The following is a 19011-nucleotide window of genomic DNA, read 5'->3' on the forward strand; positions in this document are numbered from 1 at the left end:
GCCAGCCCTCCAGGTCCTGCCAAGCAAGTGGGGGGACTATGTGTTAGGCCTCAGACGGAGAATGACACAGATGATGGGTCAAGTGACAGCGTATCTCAAGGCCAGCCAGGAATTGAATAAGTACTGGCATGACCTTAAAGCCCTGCAAGTGGATTGGACTCCGGGACAGGAGATCCTTGTGATGGAGCCTAGCAATCCTCGAGCTTTGGCAGACAAATGGACTGGACACTTCAGGATAATCTCCAAGATGTGCAAAGTCAATTATCTGGTTGACATGGGAGTCTCTGGGGTAGCCCCTCAAGTATTCCACGTCAACAGGCTCAAGCCTTTCCATAGGCGAGCAGGAGTCTCATGTCTCTTGCTAGCTTCAGAGCAAGGAGAGGATGAGAGTGAGGCCCCTTCCTGATTTGCTGCATAGCAACCCTTAGGATGGCTCAGTGGAGGGAGTACATCTCTCTCCCGATCTGACGACAGAGCAGCAGAAGGCCTGCAGGGCTTTGCTCCGGCAGTATGCCTCTCTGTGCTCATGGACACCAGGCCTTACACCGTGGTGTAGGCACAAAATTGACACTGGTGACGGTGTGCCTATCAAAAGCAGGAGCTACCGTATGTCAGATATCGTTAAGAACCACATCCAGGCTGAGGTCGCCAAGATGTTGGATCTTGGAGTTAATGAACCCTCAACCAGTCCATGGTCCAGTCCAGTGGTCCTAGTCCCCAAGGTAAGTTCCCAGGCAGGCACCAAGGATTGGAGGTTCGGTGTGAACTACTGAGGAGTCAATGCGGTCATCAAAACTGACGCGCACCCATTGTCCAGGGCTGATGAGCTCGTGGACACCATAGGTGCTGCCAAATTTTTGAGCACCTTTCACCTTACCTCAGGCTATTGGCAAATGGCTCTGACGGACCAGGCCAAGGAAAAAAGACCACGTTCTCAACACCTGAGGGACTCTACCAGTGTAGGGTCATGCCCTTTGGGTTGAAAAATGCCCCTGCCACCTTCCAGAGATTGGTCAATCATGAGCTCAGTAGGCTGGAGGCCTTCTGTGTGGCCTACTTAAACGACATTGCCGTCTACAGTTCCGCCTGGGAAGAGCATTTGACACATCTGAATAAGGTGTTGCAGGCCTTGAAAAGGGCTACCCTCACTATCAAGGCCACCAAGTGCCAGATAGCTCAGGGGAAAGTCACGGATCTTGGTCATGAGGTAGGAGGGGGTCAAATCCAACCCCTCCCCAGTAAAGTACAGGATGTACACACCTGGGAGACTCCCACTACTCAAACCCAGGTGGGAGCCTTTTTGGGGCTCACTGGGTATTATCGCAATTTCATGGCAGATTATGGAAGCATAGCTGCACTTCTGACAGCTCTGACTTCACTCAAACAGCCTAGGAAGGTTAATTGGACTGAAGACTGTCAGAGGGCCTTTGATGGCTTCAAAGAAAGTCTGTGCAGGGCACCTTTGTTGTGTGCGCCTGACTACAGCAGACCCTTTATCGTTCAGACGGATGCCTGCGACACCGGAATTGGAGCGGTCTTGTCCCAGTTAGATGACAAAGGGAGGTAACATCCAATCATATTCATCAGTAGACAACTCAAGGGTAGGGAAATTAGGTGGGCTACTGTTGAAAAGGAATGTTTTAGCATAGTTTGGAGCCTTAACCGTTTCAAGCCCTACCTTACGGGGTCTACCTTCAAGGTCCAAACCGATCATAAGCCCCTGAAGTGGCTTATGCAGCTGAAGGGTGAGAACCCGAAACTGCTCAAGTGGTCCATTAGCCTGCAAGGGCTAGACTTCACCATAGAGCATAGACCAGGGAAGAGTCACGATAATGTAGATGGCCTTTCCAGAAGGTATGTTGACCGTCTGGATGATGGTGTCTATCTCGTGGGAGATTAGGCACCCTAATGAGGGGGGCGACTGTGATGCTGGAAATGAATCGGAGGGACGGGCCTCCGTATCCTTGTCCTTTACTTTTTTTTATCGTGTGTTCTGTCGTATTTTCTGCGCAGGAGTTCATGTGGGACTCCTGGCGGTGCAGCTCTCTTTTAGTTTGGTGTACAGACCCATGGGATACTTATGGCACCCATGGGTGGGCGTACAACCCTGTGCCCCTAGTGTATGTTTTTGGGCACCTGTGTGTGGCCCACAGAGCAGGGTATGGGCTGGTGGCAGCTCCATGCTGAATTTGACAGGTGCTCTGAGTATCCTCCATTTTGGGATACCCAGACCCTGTCATTGGAATCAGTAGATTCCTGATGGAAACGAGATGGCCCCCGTGGCCTCTTGCCTTCCATTGCCTGTTACCGTGGTTTTCCCCAAGTCCCAGGAAGCCCTGACTCTGTCCCTTCCCCCCGACTGGCTGTTGGGTGGAAGTGCATATATGGTAGTGTGGGGAAGTGCCGACCAGACTGGCTGGAGCCTTCCGAACGACTATGTTGTGGGTACGCCTGTGGGTGGGACCTGGGCAAATGGAGTGTGTGACGAATACGCATTCTGTGTTGTGGAGGTATAGTATATGGTGTTTGACGCAATGACTGAGATAACCCTGCCCGAAACTGGTATGAATGCAGTGTGTAGTGTTGAATGGCGTGATACTTGTCCAAATCCACATTCTGGGTTGCAAGTGTCTGGATGGAGAAGAATGGTCTGAATGCACTGTGCGCCTGATTGGCTGACTGCCTGAATGCCCTTCTCAATGATTGGTTGCCCGAGTGTGACCCAGCAGAATGAATGGGAGATCAACAGTATATCTGGGGGCTCCTCATTTTTACGACAAATCGTTCAGAATCTCGAGTTGAAACTGACATTGAAGCTTAACCTTGAAGCCCTGCTGGAAGAGAAGTATTCTGATGTTCCACTTCGTTGATCTGAAAGCTGCTGTGTCTTAAAGAACTGACCCAGATAGGACCTGGTTAGGTGCCCTCTTCCCGAGCTGAGAGGGACCATCGTGCACTGCTAACCTTTGCCAAAGCTCCCTGGAAGTCAGACCTTCGACAGGCTGCTGACCGGAGATGGGGACCGCCGAGGAGAACGAAGAGAAGCACCAGACATTCCGTCCACCGTCCTTGACCAGGGTTAGCAGGGTTGCTATAACCGTTGGAGGCCCGTCGAAGTTAGTTGCCCAGAAGCGGGACTGGTTGACGCGGTGCCATTGACGACCGGTGCGCAACGCTCCATAGATTAAGACATTTGACTCCTGTATGCGCTCGTCCGCGCTGACGACCGCCTTATCCTGCTGGAGAAGGCCCGGCCATCGATGTGCAGAGGAGCATCCGCCGGTGGGTTTCCTGCCACCCAAAGACCATAGAGATGCCGGACGACTCGACGCCCTTGCTGGGCCAAAGTTCTTCACAAACTCTTTGCGGTCCTGAACTATCAAAGTCGAGGTGCCCCGCACACCTCATCCTTGCAGGACGTCTTCGACTCGTCATCGAACGAGCACCGCCAGGACCGAAGCTGCTGCCTCAAGCCTTCGAACTTTTCATCGAGGATCATCAACGCCAAGATCACCTTCTTCGAGGCCCATCGACGATCCATGGCTACTGGTTTAAAAGGAGTCACTCAAGAAGGATGCATCAACGCCATCGAGGATCTCGGCTATTCCAGGTACGTTGGGGTGGTAGAAACACTTTAGAAGGAAATAATACTCATTGAACAATATGTGGACTGGGCTTGTAGTATATCTTTATTTTACAGGTTGCCCACGTGGTGGGATCTCCACACAGAACTGTGTTAAGCGGTAGGTGCCAGTATTCTGCCAATTGTTCTAACAAACTACTTTCCTCCTATGTCTATTGATGGTTACCTTTATTAAGTGATGTGTGTGACATTTGGCCAGAGTACAGTTGATGCACTTTAATGAAATCTGATAATTGTGGTACACTTAGTACGGTATATATTTGCCATTGTAGATTAACTGAGCACAAAGTGAGTTATTGCGATTGTGTATATTACCTTTCAGACTGTTTTAACTAATATAGTGTGTGTGTACATTCCTTTCTGGGTGCTTGGGGACTACACGGTTCCATGTGTTAATAACCCCACAAAAATATCGCGATAGAAAAATATCGCCATATTTTTGTGGTGATGTTGAGGCATGGACACCCCTGCAACCACTGCATTATTTTTAAAGTGCGGGGCACCCCCCGCTCCCACAAATTGTCCCCCCAAAAATATCACCTATAGCGTTCCAGACGACCATATATACGGCAATATTTTTGGTGGGGATTATATGTAGGGATACAGACTACACTATACTTAAGAACCAGCCTGCATCATCTCCTGAGAAGCTAGGCCTTGATTGCTAGGCCTCGATTGCTCATCCACTGCTACCATCAATATAGAATCTTGGCTGGGGTCCTCTGTGCCTCTCCTCTACCATATAGAGAGCAGGAGTACAGACACCCCCCTCCAGTCTTGATATAGTCAGTTGATATAGGATCCTTGTATACCTTCGAACGTGATGGATTGTTCTTGAAACAGCAAATCCGCGCTCTTATATTACACTGAATGGATAACTGGACTTGAAACAAGTCTGAAAAGGTTCTTGCCAGCAAATGGACCGGAGAGAGCAGGAGGTCTAGTGTTCCAACAGGCTCCAAGAACTACCCCGATGGCACGAGGATGCCTAAGGTAATCTTGTGGATGAGGAAGAAAATCCTGGGTCCAAGTCTGAGTAGAGACCTAACCAGACGGCACAAGGACGCCTGGATGAAACCAGCACATGCAGCAAGCGTCTAGTCCGTGTGCAGAACGGTTTCAAGGAAAGAGGCTGTGGGAAGATCCAAGCACGGGATGTTCAAGTGCGTAGAACAGAACAGTCTGTGAAGGAGAAAACGGAGTATTCAGAGGTACGTAGTGCAAGGGTAAGCGGTATCCAAATCGGAGAGCAAAGAGGTCCTTAAGGCAGCCTGGGTTGACAACAGAGCGGGCAGTGAGGGACAAAACGTATGACAAAAAGAAGTCCGTTAGGCAGGCAAGGTTGGCAGCAGTCCGATAATAACCAAAGCAATGGGGGTCAGGCAAAGGCAAGTCCGGAAACAACGTAGCGAGGGTTAAGAACACAGAGGAAACAAGGAATCAAGCAGAAACGTAGTAGTATGTGAAAACTTCAATTAGAAGTGCCAGTTGAAAGAGGAGGCAGTCTTTATTTCCCTGATGTCACGTGTCTGCATGTCACGTGAACGGGAAGCGTGTGCCTCCCCCCGGGTATGGTACTGAGCCAGGAAGGGTTTCACTTGTTGCCACGGCAACCACCAGCGGGACAGAAACAGTGTATGTTTGTGCTGCGGCCGGTGCGTTGATAACCTAGATGTTCGAGATCGGGATACCATGAGTGGTTTCCCCAGGGGCACCGGTTTACTCCCTTGACTCCGGGTCTGCATATTCCCGACACCGGTTTTGCTCAAAATGTTTGCCATAAAATAGCCCACTGCAAAACATTATTTGAAACCTTTTCTTGGCAGAGAACCACACCAATACCCCCTACATTACTAGGGTTGCCGCACATCTCTTGGGTCGCTCAAACTAATTAATTGGAGTTGTTGATGCCCCTACACTAAAAATAGCCACCTGCTACCAGTGACCTTAAATAGTTTACAATGCCAGTGCTCTTCAAGAGGCGCCCACCATCCTGGCAACAAAAAGCTGCCTCTGGCATCAGCATGTGCATAATACTTTTACACGTTCGCGCACAATGGCGGCTAGTATTTTTGGGTGCCAGGCAAAGATGCTGCACCCCCTTATTTTTGCATGAGGTGAAAGATGAAGAGTTGATTAAAAAACATACATCTCTCATCAAGGGCAGTGCTCAGTGCCTCTGGTCAGCAGCATGGTCCTCTGCGTTTTGTTCATGCCTGGAGGCCCGGAGTCCATGGCCCTGCTGGTGTTTCTTCGGGGTTCGTGCTTTTCTGGGGTGAGTGGACTCAGCAGTTCCCAGGGGGCCCCCCACATTTTGTGTTACGCCACTGATCTCTGCCCTGTGCGAATATGCAAGATATCTGCAGACTATACAGCCTTGTACTGGAGGGACTGCACCGAAATGGGAACTGTGGTGTGCACATGTGGTGGCAGTGTTCAAACAAAAATATTCAGGAGAGAAATCCTATCCAAAATAAAGGACATAATTGGAGTAGAGCTGCCATACAACCCAGTATTGGAACCATTGGAAGATGTGGCCGAAGAGACCTCGCAGCATACAAATGAACAGCCAGAATTGGAAGGAATAAGCTGAGCCCAATCATGAACACGTCGTGGTTGCAGGTCTGGGAAACCTTGACTCAAGAGAAATTGGCAGCACTCCTTTTCCATCAATTTTAGAAGTATGCGCAGGTCTGGTCCTCATTTGTGAATTACTATGCTGGGAATCCAGACCAGATTTTCAAGCCGACCTTGTACACCCATTTCTCATTTTGATGTCAGAGTATAGGAAAACCAGTGCCAAGTAGGCACTCCAACAACCCCTCTTGTAGAGCCATCAATCTCACCCTGCATCATGAACCGGACCCTGGGCACCAAAGAAAGCACTGCAATAGGATTTAAAGTGTGTCCTGAATGAAAATCAAGTTTGTTCGAACTGTTACCATGTACAATTGCTACAGGATGTCAGTCAATTTCCTCCAGCCGCCCCCTCCTCCCTAGTTTGTCTTGCCTAAATTGTTTCTTTTTCTCTTTGTTCACTCAAATTTTTGTTCAGAGCTAGCCCTATCCAGATGGTCTCGAAGCTCCTTACAGTGGTATGTGTGGGGAGACTGGCATGTTTTGAGGCTCTTTCTGAAAGTAGTGATGATGGGTGGAGTGAAGATGTCAAGAGGTAGGGTGTCCAGGCTCTGTCTTAATTGTATGCAGTTTATCCGAACGTTATAATAACTCAAATGTTTGAAGACCAAAATTAAAAAAGTATGCAAATAACTAATAAAATCCTTGTTAAGTAAGAATTGTTGTAGTAACACTAAGGGCCTGATTCATGGAAGTGTTTTATAATGGTGCAATCCCATAGGAAAATGTTCCATGAATCAGGCCATGTGTGAGACTACACAAACCTTATCTGCTTGATATTCAGTAACCCACCTTTTGGTATAGGTCTGTACTACACACATTGGTAGTGTGACTGAGCAGCCAGGCATATCGCAAGAGAGGTTAATATGAGCTGTAGAGCTGTAGCAATTAAATTTGCAAATACAAGTAACCACGTAACACTTACACTCAAGGGTTCAGTTATAAATAGTTATTTATTGAACATTCATTTTTAAATAAGCATTCTTTTAAAAGGCAATTTATGCAGCAAGGGTAAATATACTTTATAATACTTTTCAGGATTAGCACAAGTTTAGTGGACACTCTTTAGATATGCTTTTTACACACTTCCTACACCCTGAGGCGACTTCATTCACAAGGACTGTAATGGCATTTATATCTCACACTGAATACACTTTGCAGATTTTGAGGTTGCAGAAAGGAAAGGTTTAAGGAAAGAAAAAGGTTAAACAGGTTCTCAGTATAGGTGAACACACTTAAATCTTCCAATGAGATCTAGACAAGCCTTTTCCAGCAATAACAGTCTAAAACAAGTTACCATTTATGAGGGCCAAAAATATCAAAGGCAATGGACTAGAAGAGTCTGCAGGGAGCCAGGACAAGCAAAGCCAATTGGAGCACAGTCTATGGAGCTGAGGCACTTCTTAGATAAAAAGTCTTGCACAAAGTGAGAGAGTTTGTAGAAATCACTTTTAGGGTCACAAGCTGTGAAGTCAGTGAAAAGCAGAGTTGGAATCAACTCTAAAGGTAAGCCAATACAATGCCCAACTGAGAAGACACTGAGGTAAGTACCCCAAGTCTAGACAGTACCTCTAGTTAGGAAGAGTGGTCGAGCTGGATTCTGTCTGGTTGCAGTGGTGCAGACCCTGGGTTCCTGAGCCTCAGTCGTGGGGATAAGGGGGAGGTTGTCTGCAGCTACGGGCTCTTTTCGGTTCAGCAGCACTTTGCGGTTTCAGCGCTCGGTAAACGGCACCCTTGCGGATCTCGAATATCGGTTGGGCTTCCTTCACTCCTTGGATCCTGCACTCTGGTGAGGGGACTCGAGCTTGGGTCGTCCTGCTTTTGGAGGGTCCTTTGGAGACTGCTGGAGCTTCTGGACGGATTTCAGACGTTGCACTAGACTACGGATTTCTCGACCCCTGACCCTCGGTTCTTGCAGCAGCGAATAAGTACAGCCAGTCGAGGAAGATGGTCCAGTGGAGTTCGTCTCGGGGTTGGTTGGTCCCACTAACCCAAGGGAAGTCGTCGTCCCTTCCGGAGCTTCTCTGTCGAATTGAAAAAGGAGATTCAGCACAGCAGCAGGGCTTCACCGGGCATTGAAAGGTCCAGGAGGATCCAGCAAGCTTTTTTTTTTTAAACAATTTATTATTTGTAACAAACACCCAACATTACAACTTTTAGGACGTTCGTAGTCATAAACAAAGCATCACATTATACAGTGTTATTCTCCGTACCCCCCCCCCCCCCTCCTCCAACTCGAGCCGTCTCATCCGCATCATTTGCATGAGCATTTTCAGGAATCTATGTTTGTCGACTCATCTGAGTCTTCTGTTTCATGATTGATCTGGTGGGGGTTTGCCATTGAGGTCACCAGTTGCCTCCAGGCCATCAGGGGGCCCACTTCCTCCTCTCCCCCCTGGTGACAGCTTCGAACCAGACCGCAGTTTCTGCTTCCCCCCATCTCAGAAGGTCTGCCCACCATATCTCCACTCTGGACCTGTGGACCGCTTTCCAACACATCACAATTCTGTGCTTAGCCAAAATATAGGCCAGGTCCTTCATTTTACTGACATGCTTTAAATTACGTGGCCTGGGGAAAATCCCAAGCATACATGCCCAGGCGGACCCCATGTCAAGCCCCACTCCCCCACCAGCCATCTTCGCCTTTATCTCTTCCCAGAATCTGTGCACCTCAGGGCAGGCCCAAAACATGTGCAACAACCCCGCCTCCTCCTCCCCGCACCTGGGGCATTTCTGTATTGCCAAGCCTCCAAACCTGGCTATTCTTCTGGGAGTCAAATAAGCTCTATGGGTGACATACACCTGGATCTGCTGGAGTCTCGCATTCCGGGACACCTTTTTATGGTACCTTTGAGCTCTATACCACTGTCCCTCTGTCATGGGTTCTCCCACCTCCTCCTCCCAGTCATGCCTCAGTTGGAGCAGCTCCTTCCCTGCCTTCGCTCTCAGGAGCGCATATATACTAGATATTTCATGCCCCCCCTCTGAGACATCATACATCATTTCTAGGGTGGCATCAGGTTCTTCCATTAGCACCATCTCTGGCCACCTCCCCCTGACCCATTTCATGAGCCTGGTGTAAGTAATGAATTGGCCTCTATGCACCCCCGTTTCTTCCTGTAATCTATGGAATCCCAGGGCCTCCCCTTCCTGCCATATATCTCCGAGGGTGGCTAAACCCACCGGCTCCCAGGATCTACGGACCGCTTCAAATAATTGGGAGTCATCCCCGCATAGCACCGCCAGCAGGACCTGCTGGGAAAGCGGATCTGGGTCACCCAGTGTTCTCCATGTCCTGCGCCAGACCTTCCAGCCCAACTTCAATAGTCTTCCCCTCCTCGCCAATTTGGTTTTCTGCAGCCACACCGTCTCTCAGAAAGTATGGAGCTGGTTCACCTTGCAAAAGCTTAGCTTCTGCCGAGTCCTCTGCCGACAACCACCAAGCCACATACAACTGTCCCGCCAGGTAATACAGTTCAAATTTCGGCAGGTTTATGCCCCCCTTATCACATGTGTTCTGTAGTTTCCACAGGGCCACCCTGGTCCAGGAGTTGCCCCATATGAAGTCCCTGCATATGCCATGAAGTCTCACAAAAAAGCGTCTAGGGATCGGGTACGGGACATTCACAAAGAAATACAAGAGCCTGGGCAGGATCCAGCAAGCTTTGTTCAAGGTTTCTTCATCAGGTGTTTCACACAGTAGTCGACTCTGACTCTAGTTCCAAAAACCTTGCCTTTTAAGCAGGTTTCTCCCATTAATGCACAGCCTAGGCTGTAGATCACACGGCAGGGTGGCTGTCCTGAAAGGACAGCCAGCCAATCAGGACTAGTTGCATTCAGGCATTCCTAGAGACAAAGGACAGGGGAGTTTCGGGAACCTCCCTCACATCCTGCCTTTCCAGACACACTGGAGCCAGAGGCGGGCTTCAGGGCTGAAGCCCGCCAAAAAGGCAAAACGAACAAAGGGCTCAAACCTGGCTCAACGCACAAAGTAAAACCCAAGAAAGACCTCACAAGGCGAAAAAGAAGACCGGGGCTATTTTGACGAAATGGTCACCCGTGGGCGCTATACTGCAGCTGAGGATTCAGCCTGTGCTAGAAAAGCACATTTGGTAGGAAAATTAAACCACTGCCAGCAGCCATTTAAAGTAGTGAGGGTAACATAACATTTTTTACATGAGAGAGTAGGATAAGGGGCTACTAAGTAAGCCCCCAGCACTCCACATTCGATGGGGTGCGCTGAACCTACAAAGAGAAAAGCTAAGTAAAGTCAATTTCACTTGGGAACAGTAGATGACACAAGAAAAGGTATTTAAACCGTATGAGAAATCTAAAAGGATTTCTCTGTGACACTGCACTGAAGGTGCTGTGTGTCGCCATACAAAAAGTAGATGCCTATGGAGTTTGTCAGACTACAAAAACAGCGGAAACACAATCCAAATCAGGTCAAAACACATGAGAGAGGGAGAAAAAGGTCTCTCACTCACTCCAGGGTTAAAATCAAAAAGTCAAAGTTCAGCAAAAGAGCTGGGGGTCTCTAAGGTGGGAGGAATTTAGCACTAAAATGAAAATTCTTCCTAACAAGGCCACTTATGAACGAAACAAAAGAGTTGCGCTGGAATGAAAACGAAAGGCTAATTTGCCCAACCCTGGTGTCATGTAAATAGCCCTGATTTAATTCAGACCAGAAAACTGTAAACCCAAAATGCACCTAAAGCAGGAGTCCTCACCTCTTTGGATCTAGGTGTACTGTTTTCACCTTCACAGATCTGAGCTCTGCGGGCCAATAGCACAGGGTTTCGTGAGAGGTACTTTCAGTAACTCTGAAACCAGTTGCTTGGCATGTTCGTTATCAGCTTTATTAGGGCTCAAATCACGTGTACTATTTTCATGGCCTGTTTGTTACTGTGTGCTAGACCCCTCATATTTTCCCAAAAATATAATTCCCAAATACGTCAAATTCTTGACGTGTTCCAATGTTGCTCTACTGAGCAAGAAATGGTGGTTAATTATTATACCTCCAACTATTAACATCTTGATCTTCAAATTGGTAATAGGTCATTTCCGTTCCTTTATGTAATCTCCATAGGTATAAGTTAAGTGTTTGAAGGCATGGGGAGTCCTAGCCAATACAGTGTTGCCAGTATAAATAAGTAGGAGTACTGGTACAACGCCTGTGGATGGCCCATCTAAGTTCTCATTAATGAAGATTCACTGCAGAGAATTGGTACATAGATAGGTTCTTTCATCAACAGTCATTTTTACGACTGCCTTTTTTACACAATTACAAAAAAAGTCATAGACTGTCTTTGTGGGGGGGGGGGTCCTCCACGTAAACCCTCCTCCCCCACCTATCTTAACTTATTCCATACCCCCCAACCCCTTAGCTGCCCTTTCCCACCCCCAAAATTTCGATGACCTTTTTCGTAATTCTGTACTCGTAAAAAAGAGTCATAAAAATGACTGTCGATGAAGCAACGGTATACGCATAGATAAAAACAGGAGAGCGGCCAGTACTCATCCTTGGCGAACACAACTGACGAAAATGTCTTCTGTCCATTTACCACTCATTCTACATATCATGCAGGCACTATATTCCTAGTGTAATAACTGAAATACCTAGCCAAAGCGTAGCGATTGGTAAGGTCTTCCGATCTCCCAAAGCTTCAATCTGATAACCATATTGAACGTGGACGGAGTTCCATGAATGCCAACTGCTCAAATTACAATTTGCACTTACACGTTCTCAATAGAAACCTTTTGTACGGTAAGTCATAGGTGAATTGGAATGCCAGGATCTTTGGTTCAGAAATGATTTTACCAGCTCCCTATGATTTCCTCTCAACCCTTCCATTTGTACCACAACTTCCGACGGTTTATTCAATAAAAGATGGTGCGAGGTGTGCTCTCCTGTGTGGCACTGTCATGGCAATACATTATATTGCAGATGTGGGTATCTAGAAGGCAAGTACTGGTACAAAACTCACCCCTTCATAGCTTCTCTGCCACACACATCAGAAGCAGAGCACTTCTCAGAATTGGCGTTCGGCTGCAGAGCCTTGTTTGCAGAACCTGTGAAGAAGAATATATGGTTTAAATTTTCAAAGTAATAAATAGGCGTGTTATGCTATTAAGTAAAACTTAAATATGCTATGCGTGTAAATATTTCTACACTATGTAAATAAAAACGAATGTTGTAAAAAAAACAAAATCAGTAATAAATACAATGAGTAAAGTAGGACTCAATCAAATCAGCAGCCAACGATCTACTTCATACAAAAATACTCTGTACATCTTTAATCAATATACATCTTCACAACCATTTTCTTACTGTTCTTAAACGCTGGAGTAGGTGAAAAAGGTTGAACCATTAGATTCGAAGGCTGACAATTGAGCTGAAAGGTCAAAAAAGGTAACTCAGCCATGGGAATATACAAATAATAAAAACAGGCACTAGACAAGCAATAAGAGAAAAAGACTACAATAATAGCATTCGGGTCAGTGGTACAAACTTACAATATAGAGGTTCAGCAAATTACAACTCCTGAGAAACCCATAATTCAGCCTTCATCTGACATCGTTTGCCTAACTACATTCATCAGAATCCAGGTGCAAGTGTATGCCTAGATGCTGGCCTTCTAGCTTCCTCTTTCATGTTAGGCTGCTGCGGTTTTGTGTGGTGACGCAGCAAGAACAATAGAATCCGTGGAACGAATGATCTGTATACAAGTGAAGATAGTATTATTGGTCTGGCAGAGGCCTGCATGAATACCATTTGGTTTCATACAGCGACTGAAGCCAGATTCCACCTACCTCCAAGTGTAGTAATGAGGTTATTGTTTGTTATTGTTGGTTTTCATTTTTGTATAGTGAGCCACACCCTGAGGTATCTGGACGCTTTTCAAGCCAGCTTAGTATACATACATATAAGAGACATTGATACAGATTGCCATGAAGCAGGGATTCAGTATAGTACAACAGAAGCATAAAGGTTTCTGGAAAAGACTAAATATAAATAAATACATTTGACAGTGAGAAGACAATGGGTAGTAGAATTAGTTACATGTGAGACTATGTCATATCAGGCAGTGAGTGCTCTGTCCTTGGTAAAGAGCCATTCTTTAGTGTAGGTCCTGAAGCTATGGATAATTGCAGTTGGTGCGTAGGTTGAGAGGGAGAGCATTCCAGGCTGAAGCTGCTTGCACTGGGAAGCTAGTGCCTCCTGCTCTTTCCAGGTTGTAGCGAGGCGCAATAATGCAGTAGGAGTTAGCTGATCCCATAGGTCTGGATGAGGTTTTCGGGACAATTTTGTCAATCAGGTATTTAGGGGCAGAGTTCTGAAGACATTTGTGGGAGATGCTGACAAGTTTAAAGAAAATTCTATCCTTAATGGAGAGCCATTTGTGACTTCTTGTTTTGGAAATATGGTTTTTCTGTGGGATACTCAAGGCAGTTCTTAGTGCATTATTTTGCAGGGTTTGGAGTTTGTTTAGAACTCGTTTGTTAGCGCCTGCATAGAGAGCATTGCAGTTACAGAGTTTGGACTATATTAATGCTCGTGCCAAGATCACGCAGCTATTCGTGGAAAGATAGTCTTTACATGCATGGATAAGTTTGCACGTATAGGCGGTAGCTGTGGCAGTGGTGTTAACTTGTTTAAGGTTCAGGGCAGACTCAAGATGGAAGCCTAAAGTTTTAGTTTCCTTAGCAGTGGTGATCAGGTTCCCGTCTATGTTGGAAGATGTATTTTTGAGGTAAATAGGGGCGCCTAGTATAAGAATTTCAGTCTTATTGTCATTCAGGCACAAGCTGTGGGTAGCCACCCATGCCTTAATGACGCAGTAGATTTTATTTAGTCTGTCCTTGTCAGTGTCATTGTTACCAGAGAGTGGGATCAGAATCTTGGTGTCATCAGCATAGTTAGTGTAGATGACACCCAGACGGTCCAGTATGTCGAATAATGGTTTTGTAAACACATTATATAATGTAGGGGACACGCAGGAACCTTGTGGCACTCCACAGGTAATAGGGATGGGGTCAGCTGCATCTGATGGGGAGAATACTCTCATCATTCTGTTGTTTAGGAAAAATGTAATCCAAGTTGTGGCCTCCAGGGAGAAGGTTGGCTGCCGATAATAGGTGTTCACAAAGTATATTATGATCTACCAGGTCAAAAGCAGCAGAGAGGTCCAATAGCAAGAGTAATGTGCATTGTCTTTTATTAAGTCTATTTGTGTTTTCAGGTCTAGAAGGGCTGTTTCAGTCCCATGAAGTGGTCTGAATCCATATTGTCTAAACCCTAGGAGATTGTTAATCTCTAGGTAGGACTGTATTTGGAGGTAGGCTGCCTTATCAATGTTTTTAAGGAGGAAGGGGACAGTGGTTATTGGCCTATAGTTGGTAGGGATGGTAGGATCAAGCAATTTGTTTTTTAGCAGAGGTAGTACCCATGCGTCTTTTAGGTTGGTAGGGACCTGGCATGATTTAAAAGAGGCATTTATTAATCTAGTGATAAAAGGCATGAGGTCTCTCGCTGCATCTTTTATGATTTGAGCAGGGTAGATATCACCTTGGCAGCGTGAAGGTTTCAGAGAGTTAATGATTTTTGCGACCTCAGTCGTGGTGACTTGAGCAAATTTGAAAACTGGTAGAGTGTTAGTGAAAGTGGTGATGACTGTTCTGCATTGTGTCAGTATTTATATTAAGTCTTTTAGAGGCAATTTTGTTTTGGAGAATGGTGATTTTATTGACCAAGGCGTTTTGAATGCTAGTGCACCAATCTTTGTCTTTAGGGTGAGAGTCATCCGGAGCTATAGGCGATTCTAATTCCCTTAGGATTGCAAATAGTTCCTTAATGCTGGAGCTGGCATTTCGGATCCTGTCATTCTAAGTTTCTTGTTTAGTTTTGATGATCTCTGCGACTATGTTTTTGTTCTCATCGGAAGGTAGAATTTTCCAAGTGGTGTCACCTTTTATTTTTTCCACCCTTAGGGCTTTCAGTTGTGGAGTATACCAAGTGTTAAGGTGGTCTTTGGGTTTACACATGCATAGTTTCAGGGGGGCGATAGCGTCAAAGGCTGTAGTCATAGTGTTATTGAAGAGGTTGATTAGTTCCTCAGGGTCTTCAGATTTGTTGGCATTTAGTATTGGGATCAGTAAAGGGGCTAGTTTTTCAGCTGTAATATTGCGCTTGTTTCTAGTAAGTAGAGGAGGCGCAATATGCTTGGTTTTCGAGGCTGGACGATTAACGTTCATGGTGAAAGCGATGAGAATGATCGGTCCAAGATTGTGGTTCAATGGCAGCGATTACTGTAGGCAGTTGGCGTCTGCCAGCCAATCCAGAGTTCGACCTTCTATGTGGGTAGGTTGGTTGATTCTCTGTGTGGAGTTCAGTTCATTTAGAGATTCTTCCAAGGATTTAGCAGCCTAATCGTTAGGGTCAGATAGGCCCAAGTTAAAGTCGCCAAGGATTAAAATTTGTGACGTTGGTTTAGTGTTGTCAGAAAGCAGAGTAATAATGTCCTCCTCGAAATCTCCTAGGGGGCCGGTATATGAAGTGAATGGTAAGGGTACTAGAGTGGGAGGTTGTTATTTTGACTGAGTAGTTCATATGATTTAGGAGAAAGGGAGGTCATTGGTCTGAGTGCTAGGTTAGAGCGAGCTATGAAGGCGACCCCTCCGCCCTTGGCATTCTCTGTCAGCTCTGATGATGATGTAAGAGTCTTGAATGGCTAACATAAGGGAAGGCCCTGCAGCAGCATGAAGCCAAGTCTCTGAGACTGCTAGGAAGTCAAGGTCATTGTCTTTAATTAAATCAGCTATGTCAGTTGCGTGTGCAACTACAGACCTTGCGTTAATGAGTGCGCCTTTGATGAGCGCAGGCATTGTCAGGACTGGTGGGAGAGGTTTGTTTGGTTAGGCTGTTGATGTAGGTGGTTTGTTTCGCTTTTGTTTCAGTTTTTTGGGTGGAGCGCCAGGAGTAGTGTGGCTTGATAAGCGTTGCGTGGAGCTGTGGGGAGTGAGGAGTGCCTGCTCCTGATACAGGTTGACTAGAGGTGCCAGGATGGTGAGCCTGGAGCAAGTCTTTCATTTCTACGGGTGCCAAGGCACGGTTGATTAGGAGTTGGCTTGGTACTGAACCGCTCAATCCAATGCGCAGGGGTGAGAGTGGCAAGGTTGTTAGAGCTATTTAGCTTTGTTCGGCTGTATTCCCAGTCAGAAGTTAATTTGGAAAGGAAAGGGGTCGGTTTGATAGCGCCCGGAGACAACTTGGCTTGTAAATGAGGGAGGAAAGGTGTCGGTTTGGTCTTTTGGTAGAACATTTTACTGGCGAGTATTAGGGCAGGTGGCGCTGAAGGTAGATGATGTCTCAGTAAAGGGAGACTCAGTAATATATCAAGGACAAACTTGAGGAGAATCATAATGGGTTGCTAGCTCGTTGGTGCTAATGTAAGATATCAGTTACCTGTGGGAGAGCACAGAGAAGGTACAGGCTGGCTTAGTAGGACGCCTTTGCTCGAAGCAATAGTCTAGTCTATCAGAAGTTTGTAGCACAGTAGGCCATGTGGGTTAGCCTTGCAAGTATCTTTGTTCAGTTAATGGGAACAGTGGTCGCATTAAGTGGCATAGTCACCTTCACAACGTTACATTTAACGGTAAAGTTAGCTAGGCCGATATTAATTAGATATTAGTTTTAGCAAGTGCAAATATTTAGAAATGGTAGGGGCAGCAGATTGCAGTAAGCACGATAGTCTCCTTAAGTGGACCCATTTTATTGTCCAATTAATGTGTCGAAAATGTTCTATACCCGGAATTCAAGTAGGGAGCATTTTGCTTCTGAAATTGGGCATTTTGATTCCTTTCACCACCTTTGTTATGGTTCTCTTCCGCTTTCGCCCCCGTCTCAGAGGTTGATACCTTTTTTCTATTTGTATTCCTTAAGTGTTTGTAGCCTCATCTTTTTTTAACCGGACTGCACTATTTAACTCTTTGGTTTCCTACTGTGCTTTCCATCTCTATCTTGACTATTAAAAAAAAAAATACTCCAACAATCTCTCTTACTAATGGTCCTATTTTTTTCTTCCTTTCTCAACTTGTTACTCGCCACTCCGAATAGGTCGAAGATGCAGAGAAAGTGACCTTGGAGATGGTGGTGGTATAAGATTCCGAATTCAGCCTTCCATCCCAGCTCCCCTGAGTATAAGACTCAGGCTTCCTCAAAGAGGGGCTCTTTTCCACAATGTACCCCTCTGCTGTTTTAGTTAGAACAGACAGAGATGTCAATTGAGTAAAAGAGCGGGGAGAACACACACCGCCAATACCAATGCTGCAAAAGAATACCAAAATATTAGACAGTGTTGATATTATACAAGTGATTAGAACAGTTGAAATGATTGGACAACTACCTAGATAGATATTGGAGTGGAGTTGAGTTGAGTTTCCCCGGGATGATCTGAATAAAGAATAACACAAATGAGTGGAATTGAACTAAATCAGTATCGGTTCCCACTATAGCTATAGAATTGATAACAACTGACCTGAATAAAGATAATGGAATAAGAGGAGTCCAGGGTACTGCAGACAACGACAGGAGAAAATAACAAACAGGGAAGTTAGTACAGGTAAGTAACCCCGAACGGCACGAGGGACGCACTAAGTGCCGGGTTGGTGCAGTTCAGGAGAGCGTACATTTGCACTTAAGAGCAATCTCACAGGAAAGTCACTCAATGTCCCAGAATCCAACAGAAGACAATATCCATGGAAGACAATAGGTATGTACCTGGGTACACGAGTATAGTTGAGTAGCTGTTGAGATGATCCGGATAGTAGACAGCAAATTGATGTGCAGAGCGGCAACCAGGAAAGAACCGCAAGACACAGAAGAGAGCTGTATCCAGTAGCGTTCGAGTCCAACAAGCAAACGAGCACGACAGGAATAGAGGAGGAGACGAGGCAATCCAAAATTCAGGCAAAAGGTCAAAACCAGGAGTTCAGATAAGGATTCGTGTAGAGAGACACGAAGAGGAAACGGACGAAACCGCGTGTAGCTGGTATCGTTAATTAGCAGCAACGAGCCCCTTGGAAGACGGTGGTTTTATAGACGTAAGAGGGGCGTGGCTTGCTGTACGTCTTCCATGTACAAGACGTGTCAGGTGACCTGGAGTGCGTCGACGTTTGTACAGACGCCATGGTAGCTAGTACCTGGACCATAGAGGAGCCTGTAAAGAAGTTGTATTCCGCAAGGATGCCCGCGGGGAAGCCTGAAGTGTAACAACTACTTCAAAGGATTGTTCATTCACAACTTTCTCTTTATCCGTATTCCATCCTTCCCAAACGCTTCTATTTTTTCTATTTGCAGCATATCTGAGAAGTCTTCAATGAACTGGTGAAAGCAGGAAGACTATGTAGAGTCCAAACTGTGAGTTAAGCTTGGAAGAGGCTTCCCAGAAGAAAAGTGTTTTGTTTTGGTGTAGATAGCTTCAATCTGAAAATTTGCAGTTTAGGGATATTGCATTTTTGCGCTGACCAAATCTCTGAATATTTATGGTTGAAATTTATGGTAGTCGGGGGTGGGGGGAATAAGGAATCGTAATATTAGTTTGAGGACTTTGTTGGCCACATATTTTGAACATTTCCTTTTTTAGTATAGGGTGTCCCAAGGAGGGGCGAGGACTTACAAGTAGGAGGAGGAACTTTTGAATTGGACTATTTCAAAAAGTTGCTGGACATTT

The 19011-nt window shown here is 46.0% G+C and overlaps 1 protein-coding gene across 5 annotated transcripts in view; it reads right to left on the bottom strand.

The window, feature by feature from the left end:
• Positions 1-19011, bottom strand: part of USF1 (upstream transcription factor 1) — a 1351219-nt gene that overhangs the window by 1174238 nt on the left and 157970 nt on the right. For 4 of the 5 annotated variants that reach the window (XM_069607199.1, XM_069607200.1, XM_069607202.1 and 1 more), the window contains exons 3-4: positions 12612-12675; positions 12268-12352 (exon numbers count right to left, since the gene is read on the bottom strand). In XM_069607199.1, the coding sequence (XP_069463300.1) occupies positions 12268-12352; positions 12612-12651 (125 nt within the window). In that variant the 5' untranslated portion in view covers positions 12652-12675. The remainder of the gene's footprint in view (positions 1-12267; positions 12353-12611; positions 12676-19011) is intronic. The other variant, XM_069607201.1, reaches the window with a different exon arrangement.

The sequence above is a fragment of the Ambystoma mexicanum genome, chromosome 1p (genome assembly GCF_040938575.1).
Source record: "Ambystoma mexicanum isolate Mex_15411 chromosome 1p, UKY_AmexF1_1, whole genome shotgun sequence".
NCBI classification, from domain to species: domain Eukaryota; kingdom Metazoa; phylum Chordata; class Amphibia; order Caudata; family Ambystomatidae; genus Ambystoma; species Ambystoma mexicanum.